General features: G+C 45.1%; 2 protein-coding genes and 1 long non-coding RNA gene across 6 annotated transcripts in view; 2 read left to right on the top strand and 1 right to left on the bottom strand.

Annotated features, from left to right (window-relative positions):
* Window positions 1-7552, top strand: part of CNKSR2 (connector enhancer of kinase suppressor of Ras 2) — a 204830-nt gene extending 197278 nt beyond the window's left edge. For 3 of the 4 annotated variants that reach the window (XM_040055339.2, XM_040055341.2, XM_040055342.2), the window contains 2 exons: window positions 1593-1789; window positions 4881-7552. In XM_040055339.2, coding sequence (XP_039911273.1) covers window positions 1593-1789; window positions 4881-5096 — 413 coding nt within the window. In that variant the 3' untranslated portion in view covers window positions 5097-7552. The remainder of the gene's footprint in view (window positions 1-1592; window positions 1790-4880) is intronic. The other variant, XM_040055344.2, reaches the window with a different exon arrangement.
* An 855-nt stretch (window positions 7553-8407) lies between these two features.
* Window positions 8408-11234, bottom strand: KLHL34 (kelch like family member 34). Its single transcript, XM_040057056.2, has one exon. The coding sequence runs from the start codon at window positions 10526-10528 to the stop codon at window positions 8741-8743; it is 1788 nt and encodes a 595-aa protein (XP_039912990.1). The 5' UTR covers window positions 10529-11234; the 3' UTR covers window positions 8408-8740.
* A 284-nt stretch (window positions 11235-11518) lies between these two features.
* On the top strand, window positions 11519-17636 carry LOC120749656 (uncharacterized). The gene is made up of 2 exons (XR_005699719.2): window positions 11519-11974; window positions 16151-17636. It is a non-coding gene; the product is annotated as an uncharacterized LOC120749656 (long non-coding RNA).
* The last annotated feature ends 1232 nt before the right edge of the window (window positions 17637-18868 follow it).

Consider the following 18868-nt stretch of genomic DNA (forward strand, 5'->3'; position numbering starts at 1 on the left):
AAGCTAGATTAACTGCTGATTGTAAAATTCTTGGATTGCATGAAGAGCTGTACAAATGCAAACACTTTTTGTGATGGAGTGAGGAGGTTTTGGTTTCTGCAGTTCTTGTCTGAGCCTGAGGAGTCATTGCCCATAGTATGGGCTAAAATGGGAGGTGACCTCAGGTAGCTCTTGATGGACTAAAAATGTCACTCCTGAACACAAGCTGTCTTCTCTCTTGGTGACTGATAAAAAGCCCTCTAATCACCTAAGGACACTGAGGTTCTTTACCTAAGGGTACTTTGGTGTGTGATAAACAAACCAGCAGAAGTGACTGTCTTGGAGCAGGGTCAGTCACAGGGTAAAGCTAACGCTTGAAACCAGGCAGCCTTCCTACAAGCGCTTCTAGGAAAGCCTCTCGAGGTCACAGGCACCTGGAACCAGGAAAACAGGCACCACTGTGAAAGCCAAAACTGGCTGGGAGGATCCCAAGGGCTCTGGAAGCAACCAGGAGGCCACGCACAGGCAGTGTCTGGCTGTTGCATGAACATGTGTGTCAGTGAATAAGGGGCAGCAGGGACAGAGCTAAGGGACACAGCTAACGCTGTCCCAAGGGCTGCCCTGGCTAATCCTGATGCCCACCCTGCTAATCGTGACTGCACTGGTGCTTGCAAAGCTTGCTCAGAGTCACCAAAGAGTTTCCTCTGGGGGAAACATTGTGTGAAAGGTTGAAGTGGTTTGATGTTTTCTAAATGCAGCATTTCAAAGGCTCATACCAGAGTAAACACTTCATACCCAGCTTTTCCTTGGTTTTGTTTTTAAAATAAGGAAAACCTTTCTTTTTGATATTTTTTTTCTTTTTATATGCTTTCAGTACTAGTTAGAACAAATATTTTAAATCTATAATAAATACTTCTCATATTTATGTATTTTGATATAGTATATAATAAATATTAATTGTTCGGAACCAAACTATAATGCAGACAGCTCTGTTTTGATTTGCCATGCTGCCAGGTCACGATTGTGCTCTTACATTTAGTCTGTAATCTGCTGCTAAACCTTCAGGTAAGAGTCAAGTAACAGACCAGCATAAATGACAGCATTGCTGACTATTGAACAGCACTGCTGAGTGTCAAAAATAAGAGACAAAAATAAGTGGACTTTCCTAGGAAGGAAAAGGACATGTCATTCCAGGCCATCATCACATATTCTTGAGTGCTGTTATCAGCACTTTCAGTCCAAGATGTTGTGATGCCTGGTGTTTCCTTAGCAGGATGCTTCCAGGGCTTCCTCTCCTTGTGACAGAAAAGTCACCAGAACTATATACCTGCAATACCAGAAATCTGATTTCTGGTGGTAAGTCACTCTAATACTACAATGCCTTGCGCTGTTTCTTTTTACTCCCTTTCTTCTGAAGGCAGTAGCAAGAAGGAGTAGTCACAACACTTTTCTGGAGCTTAGGGGCTGTGAAATATTCTCTTTATAGTCTAGTTCAACCTGTTAAAGATTTTGCAAAGGTTTTTGATAGGTCTTGATGTAATCACATTAATAATACATTGTTGCTTTCTCTATTCCTTCCTCCTTTTTTTGTTTTCCCCTTTGTCTCATTGCAGTTGAAACTATAGAGGAAAAAACAGCAGACTCCTTGCAAGATTTGTACAGAGCCTTGGAGCAGGCCAGCCTGTCTCCTTTAGGAGAACACCGGATTTCCACTAAGCTGGAGTATAAGAAATCTTTTATAAAGAGATGTAGCGATCCAGTAGTCAATGAAAAACTGCACCAGCTGCGAATTCTGAAAAGCACTTTAAAGGTGAGATAAAACAGGGAGGAAAAGTCCTGCCCCAGGGTTGGATCGGGCTGTATTGTAATCAGAGATTATTGTGTGCAGCTGGAGTCCAGGCTGAGCCCCGGTGTGCAAACAAGGGAGACATGGAGAAGTGCTGCTTGAAAAGCAGAGAAAAATGTGCCTGGGAGAGCAGTCAAAGTGAGGGGATCAGTTTTAATTTCTTTATTTTCTTGTATTTTTTCTCAGTCAGCTGCTCTTCCTCTAGCCAGTTTAAGAGAAGCTGACAACAAATTATTGGAGGAAACCTAAACCCCTTTTTGTTCCTGGATGTTTTCATTTACCAAAACAGAATCGCTTTGTAATTGCCAAAGTCTAAAGTTAAGCAAAGCCAGCCTTTAGAAGGGAACAGTATCTCTTGCATTACTTGACTGTTTTCTAATTGATGAGCTTGTCCAGGAGGAAACTGTGTGCTTGTTTTCTGTGTAAACTGATAGGATCATTGTAGTTATTCAGTAAGGTTGATTAAATAAGTAGATAGTGATAAGGATAGATTTGAAAAATTTTATGGTAATTTTAAATGTACCACAGCTCATTTAGCCTCCTTGTCAACTTCCTTTGTTTGTTACAGCAGTTTCAGTTCCGTCCTGATAGAAATTTCAGCAAACAATATGCTGGATTTCCTCAGGGACCCTGTTAACGATATTAAATTACCACATTTTAAGTCGCCAGATAATTGTACAGTGCGTTTTGTAACAGCTTTCATCAAAGAGAGCTTTATCAACATTAATTAATTTAGTTTTCTATGACCTAGAGAAGCATTTAAACAATATTATTTTCATGCTGAGGGGCTCCCATCCTGAAAAAAATCCTACACATGCTTAACTTTCTGTACTGTATCATCTCACTGAAGGCAACTCGTATTATTTTCTTGGCATTCAAGTCTTTGCAGGATTGAAGGCTGGCAAAAAAGGACAACATTCACAGCTGTCCATGACTTATACAAGCATGAGAAACTGAAGTAAAATCAGAGTGCTCTCATACATGTTGGGGTGGCAGAAGGTTCATGCTGGAGTTGTGGTTTTGTACCACAGTGGACTCACACACCACAACTGTGGTTCAGCATCAGCAGCCTCTTACCATGCTGCATTGTCTCTTTTGTTGGGGGTTATTGATACCTGAGGTACATTATACCAATGGCTTCCTGCAAATCAAATTGCTTCCCTTCAGGGAAGTCCAAAAAGCAGCACAGCCTCTTGATCTGGCAGGTCCCTGGTTTTGTGCTTCTCTGGAACTTCTTTCCTTTGGACCAAGCAAACACAATGTTTTTGTTCTCTTTGAAATCTCCATGAGCCATATTTTCTAGGCCTGTCAGTGCTCTTGTTTGGACTGTGATTGGTGTAAGTCATTCTTACTGGTGCTTGAGACCAATAATGGAAAATGGAATGGCAGGAAGGAGCAAAGACAGATAATTGTTGTTTCCTGCATAGAGCAGCAGTGCAGAGTGACACATGCTTGGTTAGCAGTGACATCGTGGTAACTTGTGACTGGCTGCATTTCAGCCCAGAGCTGAAATGCCATACGACTGACAATTGTTGCATACTGCTATTACCTAATCAATTAGTCTTTCTTTTTATCAGTGCCTTTGATTTCTCCTTCTTGAGTGCAGCCAATTGCACCAGCCTGTTGGCCTGTTGGCACTGATGTTCTGAACTCTCCTTGAATTTTATTCTACGTGATGGTATCCAGAGACAGTCCTCCAAACTGCTTCTCGCACTTGGTGTCCCATCTTCTGAGTCGTTAATGAAAGACCCCTGTGCTTTCTTTCCTGTGATAACACAAAATCATTCTCCTGTCATTGAGTATGAGCTGCCTGGCTGGTAGTGCAGAGGTGTGCACCTGGCTGGTGCAGAGTGCACCAGTACAATCTGTGAGAAATAAGTTATGGAAACTCAAGCAGAGACCTGGTGATAAGAGTTCCCATAGTTTCTTTTCCACAGCTTGTTCTCAGCTTGCCCTCTCTGAAAATGAGTATTCTATCAGTTAGTGTTAATTTGCTGTTGTTTGCACAGCAGTGAAAGCACTGCTTATAGAAGATGTCTCTGACCCTCCTAATCTGTCCCATCATACACAGCTTGATATTTCCCCCTTGCCATGCTACCCAGAAAGATTTAGCATACTCATAGTACGGACGTGGAAAATGTGAGTTAGCCATGAGGAATGTGAAATCCCTCTCGCAGGGTGGTAGGAGGGGAGATTGCTGGTGGCCACACCATTCCTGTGCTGAGGAGCAGTGCTGGAAACCTGTGTGCTAGCTGTGTTCCCAAGGATTATGGCTGTGGCATCCATCTTCTGCTGCTTGCAACTGGCGTGAGTGGCTGTGGGTACACCTGAGGCTTACTGTGACCCTCAGCTCTGTGAACCAATCCCCAGAGAGGGATCATGGTACGCTTGCTTCCCCTGCCTCCATGGTGCATAAGGAGGTACCAACAGCTCTGTTACATTGTCCCTTTTTCTGCCTTCTCTTTGCCACATCAGTGGCAGGAAGAGGTTGCAGCCAGCCAGCCCATGGCATGCAGTAGCTCTGCAGTGAAGATGAGTTGTCATTCCCATGGGACTCCTTGCACAAGCCCTTGCAGTGCGGAGCTCGGGTGCCCCCATGACAAGCCTGGTGAAGAGGTGTGGCTGTGCTGCCGGGTACGAGGCCGTGTGTGCGTGTCTGCGTCCCGCACACCCACGCAGTATTTCTGATGCTGATCAAGAGCAGCAAACAGATGGCACTTTGTTGTGTGAAACTCATCCTGAGAAATGCAAGCAGCTAATAGTAAACAGTACAGGGCTTGCTTTTTCTGGGGCTGAAAAAGGGGGCAGGTGGGGGAATAGGAACTCTTACTGAGGATTCTGGACAAGGCGAGGGAAGCCCAAGTCCCACAGGGGAATGTGTGACACTGTAGAAAGGGCTCCTATTTGTGAGTGCTCATAGAGCAGATAGTCCCTGTGCTTTCAGGGGCTCCAGGCTTGGGTTTGTACCCCCATTCTCTCCTTCCACCCACGTGATTGATTTTGCCAATGACTCATCACTTGCATTAACTCTTTGCTTGTTCCTTTTCTCTCACAGGCCAGGGAAGGAGAAGTAGCCATTATAGATAAAATTTTGGATAATCCAGCGTTGACGTCTAGAGACTTTCAAGAATGGAAACAAATGTACCTTGATCTCTTCATGAACGTCTATGAAAGCAGCCCCTCAAGGGACTCTGTTAATGGCTCGTCTGAGGTTGAAACACTTATAGCCTCGTTAGCACACACTCACTCTTACATAGAAACACATGTATAAAAGTCTCTCTTTTTGTCCATTTGCTACACTCCAGCCCTTTACTTAAGTGCATAAAGTAGTTTTTATATCAATATGTGAGAGCTCTAGTAAATTATATATTTTAATGTTACTCAGCTGTGTGAAACCTTCAATGGTCAACGATACCACTTCTTTAATGAGGATTTGTATATTTTATATGCTACCAACGCTCTGTTTGTGTTTACCTTCTGTGAATTAAAAAACATGATCTTTAGCTATTGAAGAAATGGATTTAAAAGAATTTTTGGAAGACTGTGGCCTTCATGCAGGAAGTTCCACATGCTAAAGCTTTTGTTATCAAAGGTCAGTTTTACAATGATATTTTATATTATATAATTCCAGTATTGCATTGCATTTTTGGAGTGCAGGTACTGTTTTGGTGGTGGGAGAAAAACAATTTTTATATTTCATGAGAAACTCTAGGAGTTTTCTTAAATAACAGGGAAAAAGTGTAATGCAGTGGTTGTGTTTCAGTTTTGTCAAACACATAAAAGGGTGAAAACAGGCAGACAAAAACATGACTAATGTGAATTTAAGTGTCAAAAGGTTAGGTCTTATTTCCTTGTGCTTTTTTAAAGCCTGTTGCTAAGGTTTACCACCAGTGCAAAGGAATGCTGGTTTGTATTATAATTAAGACCAAATTGTGTATTGTCTGTTAATCACATTAGGTTGATTAAAAAAAAAAAAAATAGTCATGGTACTGTGATTGATGATGCTTTTGCACTGAAGGTATCAGTATAATGTGCAGATTTTGCAAGAGAGAAAATGTAGACTTTCAACATCCTTGGTAGCAGCATTTCTTTAGCCCAGAACAGCAGCAGTAGAAAAGCTTTCCAGTGAAATTCTTCAAATCTGGGATGCTTTGAAGATTCCCACAATAGAAAAGGAGTGAATCGGACTTTTCAAGTAGTTTCCTATGTGTTTTCTGAGCTGTGAGATTTGGCTGTATTGTGTGCAGGGATGAGAGCAGAGTTGAGCACAGAACCTGAAAAATAATCGAGGAGTAAAAAAGCCTGTGGTTTGCTTTTGAAGGGGAAGGGATGTCTCTGGGTTCTGCAGAGTTCACAAGCCAATTAAAATGTTTTAAACTTCCATGGGATTTGTTATCTGTTGAAGACAACCCAGTGAATATGAGGGGAAATAGATCCTTAGAGTTAGGCACATGCCGGAAATAAAAGTGGGAGGGAACTTTTAAATCATGTATTTAATTTTTATGGGCTTAATTTTGAAAAATGTTACGAGCATGACAAAATATTTCTGCTGCTCTTCAGTATTTTGCTGCTTAAGTTACGATTCATGATATGATTTAATAATGCTCATGTGGAAAGGAAAAGCTTCCTTTATACTTTAGTGAGTTGTACTCTTAACCAACCTGAGACTATTGCCTGTACAGCTCCATGAATGTACTTTAAACCTTATGAACTCTGATATTTCCTGGCAGTTATATCCATGAAGGGATGAAGGAAAGAATGGACAGATTTATTTTCTCCTTTCATTCTTTTTCTTTCTCTTTCTTTCTTTCTTTCTTTCTTTCTTTCTTTCTTTCTTTCTTTCTTTCTTTCTTTCTTTCTTTCTTTCTTTCTTTCTTTCTTTCTTTCTCCTTCTTTCCTTTCCTTTCCTTTCCTTTCCTTTCCTTTCCTTTCCTTTCCTTTCCTTTCCTTTCCTTTCCTTTCCTTTCCTTTCCTTTCCTTTCCTTTCCTTTCCTTTTTTTCTGTCTTGACCCCCTTTCTCATTTTCTTTCTTTTCCTCTTTCTACCCCTCATTTTCTGTCTTGTTACTGCATTTGGATTGCAAATGTTCTGCAGATTTTGCACAACTGTATAGAAGAGTGGCCTTTCTGTAGCCCATTTTCAGTGATCCTATATTCAAGTCGTATGGATGACAAATCATGTATTGACATTTGTATAGAATTCTGGATCCAGTGTAAGATTTGTACCATTAGAAGAATACTGTTTGTATAAACTGGACATATATCTCCTGCATGGGTACTGACTTGTATATTAAATTTGTGAGGTTTTTGTAAATTTCTCTTTAAAAATGCTTGACTTGAAATGGATTGTGCTATTGTTCCAAGCATTTAGATTCTCTTGCTATTGTTTTACTGGACCAAAAGTAAATATATTCATATGAAAAACTCTTTATATCTGATGGATGTATATGCACATTGTGTAGTTGATTCCTTGTCAAAACCAAGGCAGTTCAGAAGACTTAGATCTGTTGCTATGCAACAGCCATTCTGCCTGCACTTTACATTAGTAAAGTTAGCTTGATTGCTTTAAAGGTGAAAATTAAACATTACAGTTTTTTAAGCTAGTCTAGTGACAAAGAACATGTGTCCTCTCCATTGTGCTGCCTTCTTTTAAGACTATTAAATGTTCTTCTATATATATTTTTATTGTATTAACTCTCAGCCTAGAAAGGGAACACTGTAAAATGAAGTACAATAAATTTAGCTTTTAAATGAACATTTATGGCTCAAGTTTCACTTTACTCCATACCAGATTGATTCTGTGGCATCTGACCATTTTGTCTGCATTTCACAAATCCTTGTATCTTAAAGTACCCCTGTGTGACTTCAAACATTGCCACCGTGGCCAAAAGGGAGTGACGCTATTACTGATTTATATGTGGGCAGACACTGAGTAAAGACTTCTGAAAACCTGCAGTTACCTCCCTCCCCTTTGTACTCTTTGATGAAAGTAAACCTTTTTTGACTGCAGGGTTCTCTCATGTAGCAGTTCAACAGCAACAAAGCATTGTACCCTTACAAACAGGTGTGATAAAACTGCTTATGGTGCCAAGGTAAATGCCAAGGCATCAGTAACAGCTTGTTACTCCTGTGAGAAACTTCTTGGAGGCTAACAGTAAAGATACCCTTCAGCTCTGGCCATCTAAGCTAACACAGGGTTTGGATACAAAAGAAACGTGCATCACGAGCAGTGTGCGTCTCGAAAATAACACAAACATCTGGAAGGTGTTCTACACCAAAGGCCACTGAGAGAAATGGCTTCTATCAACCAAACACTGTTTTAACTTTCAGCTGTAGCTGAGTCTACATAGTGAGAAGTCCATGCTTTCTGTCCAGTAATTTCAGGCTGGTTAGCTAAGACATTCTTGCCTTGTAGGTAGTATATCAAATAATACCTTTTCCTTGGCAATACTTGCTGCTAATTCTTGTAGGCATCAATTTTCTAGTCTTTATACAGCTCTCTTTCCTTTTGCTTAGCCATAGCATAAAAACTCAATAGCACTTACCAGCTGGGAAAATTACCTCTGATTAAGAAAACAGAAAAGATGGATTATATTTTTTAATATATGAAAAATCCGACTTGCAACACCTACTAATTGCTATCTAGGTATTATCCAAAAGTCAAGGATTACAATTCTCACTCATCACTTCTAAATGTGCTAGTTGCTACATCCTTGCTCAATGAGATCAGCTTCCAGCTTTATAAATCCTACATGTGTTTCCTGTGCTGGAGCCAGATTTTCTTGCTTGTTTCCACCAAACATTTGGCTTATCCAAGCAAAACTTCCACTCTCACATTCAGTGCCACTGCAATTTTCTTCTCCGGGACTGCTCTGCTCTCTCATCTCCTGGGACAGATATTCCTCAGCATGGGAGCTCAGCAGTTGGGCAGCTTCTTCTGCTGGCTGTCGCTGTCCTGCTCTTCAGCCGCCTCGGAGAGCTGGAGCACGGCACACTGCAGCCCACACCACGGCAGTGGGGCCTTGCAGATCTCCTCCCAGCCATCGTTGTCGATGTCATAGCCAACCACATCTTGCGTGGAGACCTCCAGTGAGTTTTGCCATTTCTTTCCCCCAATAAGTAGAGCTGTTTCCTCTACCACTGCCAGGCCGTAGGAGAATCGATCGTAGACCAGTGGTCTTAACCGAGTCCATTGGTTTTGATCAGGGTCATACCTTTCTATTTCAGAGAAAGGTTCATATAATCCCAGAAAGGTGAATATGGATCCCCTGATTGTTGCCATCTGATGCCCAAACCGAGCAATGCTCATTGGGGCTCGTTGCACCCATTGCCCTTCAAGTGAGCTCAGAGAATAAACGTCATTGCTTGTGCTGGCTGGGGCTGAGTACTTGCCCCCGGAGATGTATATGGTGTTCTTGCAAACAGCACTGGCATGGCCATGTATCCTGCATGGCAATTCCCTGGCCTTCGTCCATCTGTCCCTGCTGATGTCATAGACTTCCACAGATGAATGCAGCGACCCATCCTCACCCCTTCCACCAATGGCAAAGATATCCTTGCCGAGGACACAGCAAGAAAACTGGCATCTCTTTTCCAGCATGCCCGTGACTTGGGTCCACGTGTTAAATCTTGGATCGTACCGATGGACCTTGTTTGTCACCAGTAAGGTCTTTCCAATTTTAGCATCGCCCAGGGTACCATTTTGTATTTCCCCTCCCAAGACATAGAGGAAGTTCCCCACCACACACACGCTGTGGTTCTGCACCCTGTCCTGCAGCTGCGTGAGGGTTCGCCATTTGTGATTGTAAACATCGAAGGCCACCACATCGGTGACGAGCCCCTCACTTGCTGTGCCTCCCCCCAGGAGAATGATCCGAGTTTTCTGGTTCCTCAGTGTGGTGAACTTATCCTGCAGGACAGGCTGTTTGAATACAGATGTGTGATAATTTATTGCTTTTATGATTAAGCACTTAATACCTGCTGAGAGGGGCACTTCTGACTGTGTGTAGGTTTTTCTCAGCTCTTCCACTGGGATGAGACCATATCTTACGTGCTCTAAAAGGCTGCTTGCGTGATCCAGCCTGGATTTATCCTGCTTCAACCACAGCAAGACAAGATTCAACAGGCGGCATTCTTCCACCATGGGGAGATCTGGTGATTGAATCACTGCTAGCAAGGACCTGAAGTTCAGCTCAAGAAGTCCTGACAAATCCAAGTCCAGCAGCTTCCAGACATTCTTGATAATGTATTTTTCTGTGGCTGCTAAGGCATCTGGCAAGTAGAACCTCCTGGCCACGTTGGCAGAGAAGCAGCAGTTTTCCAGGGCAAGATTGTTAACTAAATACTGATTGCACAAGCTGATAGCATCAGTCACTTGCAAGTAGCTTGCAGCTTCCAAGGTATCCTCCAGGCTTTCAAAGGAAAGGGGCAGCAAGGATGTGTAAATGAAATCCAGGATGTGCTGGAGCCCAGTGGGTGAGACAACTTGTAGGTGAATGACACTGGCTTTAGATTCTTGGGTATAGCTTTTGAACATGGCTCGGAAGTAGTCGCTGGAGCATGCCAGCAAGGATTTGTGCGCAGGAAACTCGTTTTCTTTCACTTTCAGCAAAATATCACAGAGAAAGCCCTCTGATCTCAGGCTCTGGTATTGGGCGAGCACGGCGGTGCAGTGTGCTTTGCAGTAGGACAGGAAGTAGCTCATGGCAGACAATGCAATGCTTTCCCCTTGAGCTATTAGAGCTAAAATGCAATTAGATATTGAAACAGCTGCCTTACTCAACAGCCATTGCTTGAATGCCCAGCAGACCTCCAGCTGTTAGAGAAAAGCCCAACCCAAAAAAAATCCAAGTCAGTCTCTTGCCTGGCATAAGGGGGACAGTTAGTAGATTTGTAGTGAATTCAATTCATTCCTTTATAGAAAGAATAGCTGAACGTCATAGCAGCTGTAGGATGCTTACTTTTCTTGCCTCCACAAGTTGCGCAAGGAAGAGGAGTCCACAGTTGTGCCGAGCACTTGCTTGGCTGGCCATCAGGTGACAGATGAGGGAGCTAGATGACAATCCCAATAAATGGCCCTTCGTGTCTGCCCAGCCGTCGCCCCCAACCCTTCTTGCTCCACAGGCAGATCAAAGGGATCCTCTCTGGCTGCCAGTGCGTGGCTCTGAGCAGACACAGATGAGAAGAGAGCGCTGACTCTTCTCCTCGTTTGTATTTTGAACTCCAAGCAGTTTAGACGTCACCACCCCTGGGACAGCAGCTCCCTTTCTGTCCTCTTTCCACGCGGTCTTGGGAAGCCTCAGCCGAAGATCAAATCAGCGCCCAGGGATTATTACGGGGAGGTTTTCTGAGCCCATAAATCTTTCCCCGGCAGCCACTAAGACAACCAAAATACCATGATTAGTCACTGGTCCGATTTGACATGCATTTCTGGCTCTTTGCTTCACGTGACACCTCCATAGCTCACAGCTACCAGAATAGCCACAGGCTCATCCCCTCATCCCCCTTGCCTGGGAGCCAACCCCAGGCGGGTGAGAAATGGGGCCAGGGACTGGGCAGATGGGGGAGCTTCCAGTGACAGCCACAGCCAAAGCAGCTGACTTGGAATGACCGGGCTGGAAATCACAAGGGTAACACATTCGCTCAAAGTGGCGACAAAAATAGATTCCCACAGGCTGGCCCTAATAAACCAAGTTCTGTTTAGAGAGGAGGCTTTGCATAATTGTGCTCTCAGTTACCAGCTGGGAACAAACCCAGAGCCCCCAGGGGTGGGCCAGAGCTGTCTTGCTCAACTTTCTCACTTTCAGTTTGTCCCAATTAGAAGCACTTATACAGGGATTATCCCTGATTTTCACCTGGGCACTTCAGGGTCTAATTTCTATCAGGAATAGCAGCTCTGGGCACGCTACACATTCTGACCTCTTAAAGCTTGTTTTTATTTCTTCTCTTTTTTCCCTGCATAACTCTGGGTGAAGGTGTTCAGGAATCTCCTCCTGACACCTTTCTTTCCAAATCAAACACCCTCAGGACTTGCAGACCTTGCCAGGGTTGATAAATGCCTGATCATTTTGCTGCACTGTGAGCCAGCAGACTTGGGAGCAGAGGAAGATCCCACAGGACTGGAAAATTTCGCTTTTTGCTTAAGCCCAAGGTAAAGCCTTTTTACTATATTTGTTTATATTTATTTATGTGATGTCATGAAGTTCTGGCTTATCCCTGTAGATGAGCAGTGTTTGGAGCTGACTGGATCCTAATATGGACTGTGCATGCTGTGTGACTGTTCCAGTGAGCTTAAACTGTCTTGCTAAACAGACTGATACCTGTACATACTCTGCTCTGTTTGTGGGGAAGGACTCCAAAAACATCATTTTTTTGTTGCTGTATAGCTCTGAAAATGTATTTCCCACTTGAATTCACTTTCTGTCATGACATTATAGACCATAAATCAGGATCTTGCTAAAAGATGTTACCCTTTGCTAGCAACACGACATGTATGGGCAGTAGGGATGAAGGAGAAAAGGGATGCTTGTTTCTTTTTCCCAATGGTTTTGCCTATGTCCAAATTGGAACAACTCTAAGGTATTTCAGGTGTTATTGAAGCTGTGCAGTTGATTCCAAGCTTCAGTTTTGATATTTCTGTTTTGGAAGTAGAGACCAAAGGCCAGGTACCTCTGTGCCCCCTCTGCAGGCATGAGTCCTGGTGATGAGGGACCAGGCCTTAAATGCTCCCACTCCTAGAGACGCTGCTTTCCCCAGTTTAACCCCATCAGGTACCAGATTTCTATAACACGAGGTGCAGATAAACCTCTGCTGTTTTGAAATAGCAGGTGGGCACTGTCCAACACAATTTCCCTGGGAGCCTGAGGTGTGAGGCAGATGAGCACAGGAGCTGTGCCTGCAGCACAGGGCTGAGTTTGAGGAGAGTTCCTGCAGCAGTTCTGGCATATGAACCTCCTGGCACCACCTCCTCCTCACCAACAGTCCTTGTCCTCCACCAGCCCTTAGCCTGTGCTGCCACAACTCCTGTGACACAGCCAGGAGCTGATGCACAGGGAGAAACGGGGAAAACCCAAAACCAGACCAGCGGAGAGGTCTCTGTGGCCCAGGCCAGGCTGTCAGCCTCCTCACTGTGTGACCTCCCAAGCAGGTGTAGCACAGCAGAGGGGATGCACCCCCAGGAGAGAGCCCGTGCCCAGAGCGGGGCTGGTCTGCCGTGGAGCCGCGGCCTCCAGCCCCAGGGCACTGCTGAAGTGGTGTGATGGGACCACAGAACAGTGGGACCGAGGACACAGACACAGATCCTACTGCCCCCGCACCCAGGTGTACCAGAAAGAGGGCAAATGTATGGCTTGGCCAGCTGAGGGTGTTGCCAGCAGCAGCCAAGGACTACTTCTGACCCCGAATGACACTCCTGCCTCCCAAGGGATGCACTGCCAGGCAAAAGCCAAGGTGCCTTTTCCTCACCCCCGGCAAGGCCAGGCCAGACCCTGCCTGATGTTGCACCAGTTTGGCTGGCACGTGTAAAGTACCAGCAGAGCTACAGCCACAAGCTCTGTTATTTCAGAGGCCAAACAAGGCTCAGTCGGAATGTCCCTGCCTGTGCCCAGAGTGATTCCATGTTAACCCAACCGGTTGTGCATCACTTGCTTTCCAAACAAATTCCATCCATGGGTAGCTGTTTATACAGGTCAGTTGCTGGTGCTGATTTAACCGAACTGATTTAACACCAGTGCCAGGTAAGCAGGTCCTATAATTGTATACAGATTTGTTGTGCTATTCCCTCTCAGACCTACTTCATCTTCATGGCAAGCCAGCTAATAGAAGTAGTAAGAATCATGATGCTAATAAAGCTCTTTATCTGCCTGGCAATTTTTTTCCTTTGGCTTATTGTGGTGGTGCAGAACTGTTTTATTAGATTTTTGTAAGTTTATGTTATGGTTCGTTTCACTGTATCCCCAACTCTGTATCCCTTTTGTGTTGTCTGTATAATAAGGTATTTTGTGTCAATCATCCCATACCTCACATGACATGTAACATCCCCTCTGCCCCAACCCCCCTCTCTGGGGCAGCTTGCCAATCACTCCCGGGGTCCCTCCCAGATTGTGAAATCTCCGTGAGAGAGCTTCAGGTGATAGGTAGCCTGGGGGAAATTCCTTTGGCTCTGGATTTTAGTGGTCTGAAGCTTGGGGGTGGGCACACCTTGTTACCCCCTGAAACCCCTGATTTGTGGTCTTTTTTGTATCCTCCCTGGGACCCTCCCCCGCTTATAGGGGGTGGGAGGGAGGAGCAAACTCTCTCAGCCGCCAGGTTCTCAGCCTGGAAGCTCTCAGCCGCTGGGTTCTCCACCGAGAAGCTCTCAGCCGCGGGGTTCTCAGCCTGGAAGCTCCGAGCCGCTCGCCTCGGAGCTTGGAGATCTCTGCTAATAAACATCCTTTAACCTGCTAAGCTGAGAGCCAGCCTTTTCTCTTCTGCTGCTGTTGACTGTCACCTTTGGGTCCAGCTGCTGAGCCGAGAAGCCAAAACGAACTGGAAACTTTGTGTCCGTGTTGACCCGAGCTAGTTGGGGGTTAGCTCCCACCCGGAGCGGGGACACAACCGGACATAGCTTATAATTGAAATAAAACCAGATCCTTTCCAGTCTCTTGCTGTGGAGTGATTTAAAAAAAAAAAAAAAAAAATCATTATCAAAATCAGGGTTTTTCCTGCTTTACTTCCAGACAGTAGCCTTGTCTAACTAGGGAGCCTGTACAGACAAGACCCTGCTTTGTCAACAAACAAATTATCTTCATTCAGCAGCTCAGGTCTCCAGCACCTTTGGAAGAATATTTAATGCCCATTAGTAAGAGAACAGGCAGTGGCTAAACATCTAACTTAAAAATCTCAGCACGAGACCTAGCACTAAGTGGGATGCAGTCAAACCAGAATCTTATTTTCCTCGGGGTTAATTTGGGAGATCAGACCTAATGTTTGACTCACTAGATGGTGTTTAAAATTAGGGAAACATTAGTGTTTCAATGGTGCTGATTTGTTGGGAGTAGATAATACATTTTGTGTTATAAATAAATAAAAATAAATTAAATAAAAAAACCCCATTCAGCTGTGTGCTGTGAAAAATGTTGGCTTCCACACATGCAGAGGTTTTTTTTTTTCCTATACAAAGTTGAAATACCATGCTCAGTTTAATGTTGCAAGTAGGCCATCGGTTAATAAACAACTGAATTATTATTTTCAGCTTAGCCAATTATTTTTTAAGAATAAAGATTATAAAAGGAGTCGTACAAGTGATATTAGGCTCATTACTAACAAGTGGCTTACTGTGAAATATTCGTTACAAAAATCCACAGCAGAGGATTACAAGCCTACATTTTGTTCCAAAAAAAATCAGTGCAGTCCAGAGGACAACAGAGTTAATATTTCAGATGCTTGATAACATACCACATGAACAAATAGCAGCAAAATGAGCCAAGCAATGAGCCATACAGGTTTCCTAGAAGTGCTAATCAGAAAGATCATATTGATTTAAGATGTCTTGCAAAAATCTTTGGACTACAGTCTGTTCTTCATCCTTGAATAATCGTTCACGGCAGTATTTGGGTCAGCACATCTATTTAAAGCAAAGGATGTTTAGCCCGGGAAGGCAGTCCTTAAGAGCAGAACAGTAAGAAAGAGGAATTTTCTTGCAGCGAAAAGCAATGTCTGGTGAGATCATGTCTGTGTATAAAAGCAAAAGAGAAGGTTCCCAGCTTGCATGAAGTGGGTGTGGGCTGTGAGGTTTCCATTTTGGCAGGGGGAGGCTGGGGTTGCGTGTGGCTTTAAGCACTGTCCGAGTGGTGCCCACAGGACACTGTCCCTGTGAGCTGGGGGTGCAGGAAGGCAGCACAAGGCAGTGCCTCCTCCAGCCTGTCAGAGAAGTTCCGCAAACCCTCAGCACCCTGCGTCCATCCATGTGCCACCTCAGAGGGCTCTGTGTCTGGGGACAGCGCTGGCAGCAAAACCCTTGAGTGCAAGGCTCCGTCTGCCTCTGGGGAGAAGAGTCAGAGCACGGTCAGGAGCCAGAGCAGGGATGCCAGCCAAAGCTTGCTGCAAGACCACGGCTGCTAAACCATGGCTGTGTGGCACTTTCCTGTGGTTCTGTGGAAAAAGAGGAGGAAAGGAGGAAATACCACTGGCACACCTGGGCTGGGAGTGGCCATGTCCCAGCTGGGTTACTCCAGCACTAACTACACCTGTGCTAGAAAGTATTCTGTGTCAAATTGTGAAGGCAACATGAAATAACAGACTTTCAATCAGACAGTGCCTCATTTGTTTCCTCTCCCTGTTTTTTCAGGTTTTGTCTGCGTCCCATGAAGACAGATGTTGTTCCAACTTCCACTGCCAGCTCAGTGGGTTAGACATGAGCTTCCCTGGTGAATAAAAAACAAGTTGGAAAATTTTTAACCTGGGTTCCCATTCCAGAGCAACTGCAGTAAGATGAGTCAGGCACAGCAGCCACAGGATAATGATGGAGAATGTGTATTTTAATGAGCCCATTGCAGAGCAGATGCACTAATAGCTTTCACAGCATCTCACAGCGGTGTTCTTGTGATGGCCAGGTGGCACAAGAGATGCTCTGCATTGAGCCCTGGCTTTCACCCCTGGGCAAGCAGTGCTGCCTGTGCTGTTGTTGGGGCAGAAAAGAACCTGCAACCCCTGCCCAGGAGAATCTTCCCTCTGCGTCCAGCTCAGGGATGCTCACAGACGCCTCTGGCTGCTGACTTTGCACAGCCTGGGTATGTACAGCCCTAGCTGAAGCTGCTCTGCTCTTGGATCCCTTCTGCAAGTACGGAAGCCCTCCTGCTATAACAGGAACCTTCCTGACCCCCATGTGGCATTGGGGCTGGTTGAACTGGGTTCCCAGCCTTTATTTGCCTGGGTTCATGTAGTGGTGAGAGGCTGCAGCTTTGGGCTGTGTGAGCACTCATGGCAGGAGAGCTGAGCTTTCCCCCCTGCCCCGGCTGGGCTCACGCACCCGGCGCTGCCCCCGCCGCACACAGCCCGCTCTGCCCGGACACGTGTATCCAGCACAAACCCCCACCACTGCCCTACACACCTCAGGTCCAGGAGGGATGAGGAAATGGGCCTAGCCTCCCATGGTTCAATGGTCTTTGAATGCATTTACTTGTAATTAGAGTAAGTTTTTATAGGGACAGAGATATAAGGAACAACCAGTGCTCTGAGACCACGGAGGAGAAAACTGACACTTGTCCTGTATTGGGACACCATGGAGATGAACTAAACTGCAGTGTTGAAGCAAAGCTGCATGTCTCTGCAACCAAGGTGCTTTTCATGTTAGCTGTTAGGATTCAGCTCTACCATCCTCTTTGATTTCCTAAATTCACAATCAAGCAAATGCTCTCCCAGACGTGGATTGTTGGTGAGCAAATAAAGGTTACACTGTAATCAGCTGCTGTTACTGCATGGGATAATGAGATCCTGATGTCCACACTCAGCTGGTCACTAAAAGTGTTCCTAGAGCCTACACACAATTGTTGTAATTGTGATCTACCACTACCACATTACCTGGTGACTTGGACTTGGTCCATCCATGTCATATAAGTCTCAGGCTTATCCTTGCACCTGACCATGCTGATCCTTTTTCATTTACTCACAAGCTCTCAGGTTTGAGAGTGGGAGAGCACCCATGGGTGAAGTGCGGCTGGAATTGACTGCACATGCCGAAGGATGAAGGATGGATGACAAACCACCAGGCACCTAGAGGGCTTTTTTTCCTCCGTGACACCTGACTGAATAAAGCCATACTGGACTGTGACAAAGGCATTGGTGGAATGCGTGTCATTTGCCCCCCTAATCTTCATGAGTTACTGACTGGTGTGTGACTAGCAAGCCTCTCTGATCACTCGTCAGGCTGATCTCAGAGCCAGTCCATAGTGGCATAAGGTACTGGTGGTGCCGCTCACCGAGGAGGGAGAGAGACAACTCCCTCCACACCAGACATAACCTCTAAATTCCACCCCGAAAGAAATTCCTAGGGCAGTTACAGAAATCGTGTACGCCAAATTTTCTTTTCCTGGCCAGAGTCCTAGCAGGCCATGCAGGATTTCAGTTATCTCCCGTCTTTCCCTGGTGGGATCTGGATGCCAGCTGGGCATTACACATCAATTGGGAATAGCAATGAGCCAAACCCGTCATCTCCAAGGCACTCTCCAAGAACTAATGTATTATGAGCTCACTTTTATGAATTTTAATTTAGAGTTCTTATGACAGGCACAATGCAAATATTGACTCCATCATGGAAGTGCAAAGGTTTGCCTGCACAGAAGAAAACACATAGTATACCCAAACAGCTTGAAAGGCTGTTCTATATTCAGCAAGTTTATTTTGGGCTCGTCTGTCTAGGATAAGGATTGGCATAAGTGACTCCTGAAGAGAGTGACCACTCATGCCCTGAGCCCGAGAGTGTGCACCTGGCACAAGAGTGCAGCAGCATCTTCCTGGTACAATTGCAGAGTTTGTATTTTGCCTGAAGCTGGAAAATCATTGCTCTATGTTTGTTCTTCTGTCACACCCAAGAAAGGAAACTGTAGACAAGTGAAGAAAAAGCAGGTGAAGAGGACAGGTGGACCTGAAACTCTTTGGGGGGGAAACAAACTTTGAATTGTCTAAGAGCAAAACGCCCTCCCAATGCTGCAAAGCCTTACCAGTCCATTGGCCTTCCAGGTGGCCCTGAGCAGGTGGTATCTCTCAGCAGAACTTGTCCGACATCGTAAGTCAGCAGCCCTTGGATGTGCCACTCCAGCCTTGCCAAAGGCACCCAAAGCACCTGGGGCAAGCACACACTCTGCTCAGGAATGCAGGTTAGCCAGAGGTGTGGTATGGCAAAACTCCTCTGGCAGGAAAGAGACAGTGGCTTTGGGGCTGAGGGTGGGGAATACAGTTCAGCAGGACGCCAGGTTCTGCCAGAAAATTCTTAGTCCTCACACACAGGAAAGAGTGCAACTTCCTCCTCCATTTAAGAAAGCAGCACTGGGGTCAAGGAACCTCCTCT

This window comes from Hirundo rustica, chromosome 2, assembly GCF_015227805.2.
Source record: "Hirundo rustica isolate bHirRus1 chromosome 2, bHirRus1.pri.v3, whole genome shotgun sequence".
NCBI lineage: Eukaryota > Metazoa > Chordata > Aves > Passeriformes > Hirundinidae > Hirundo > Hirundo rustica.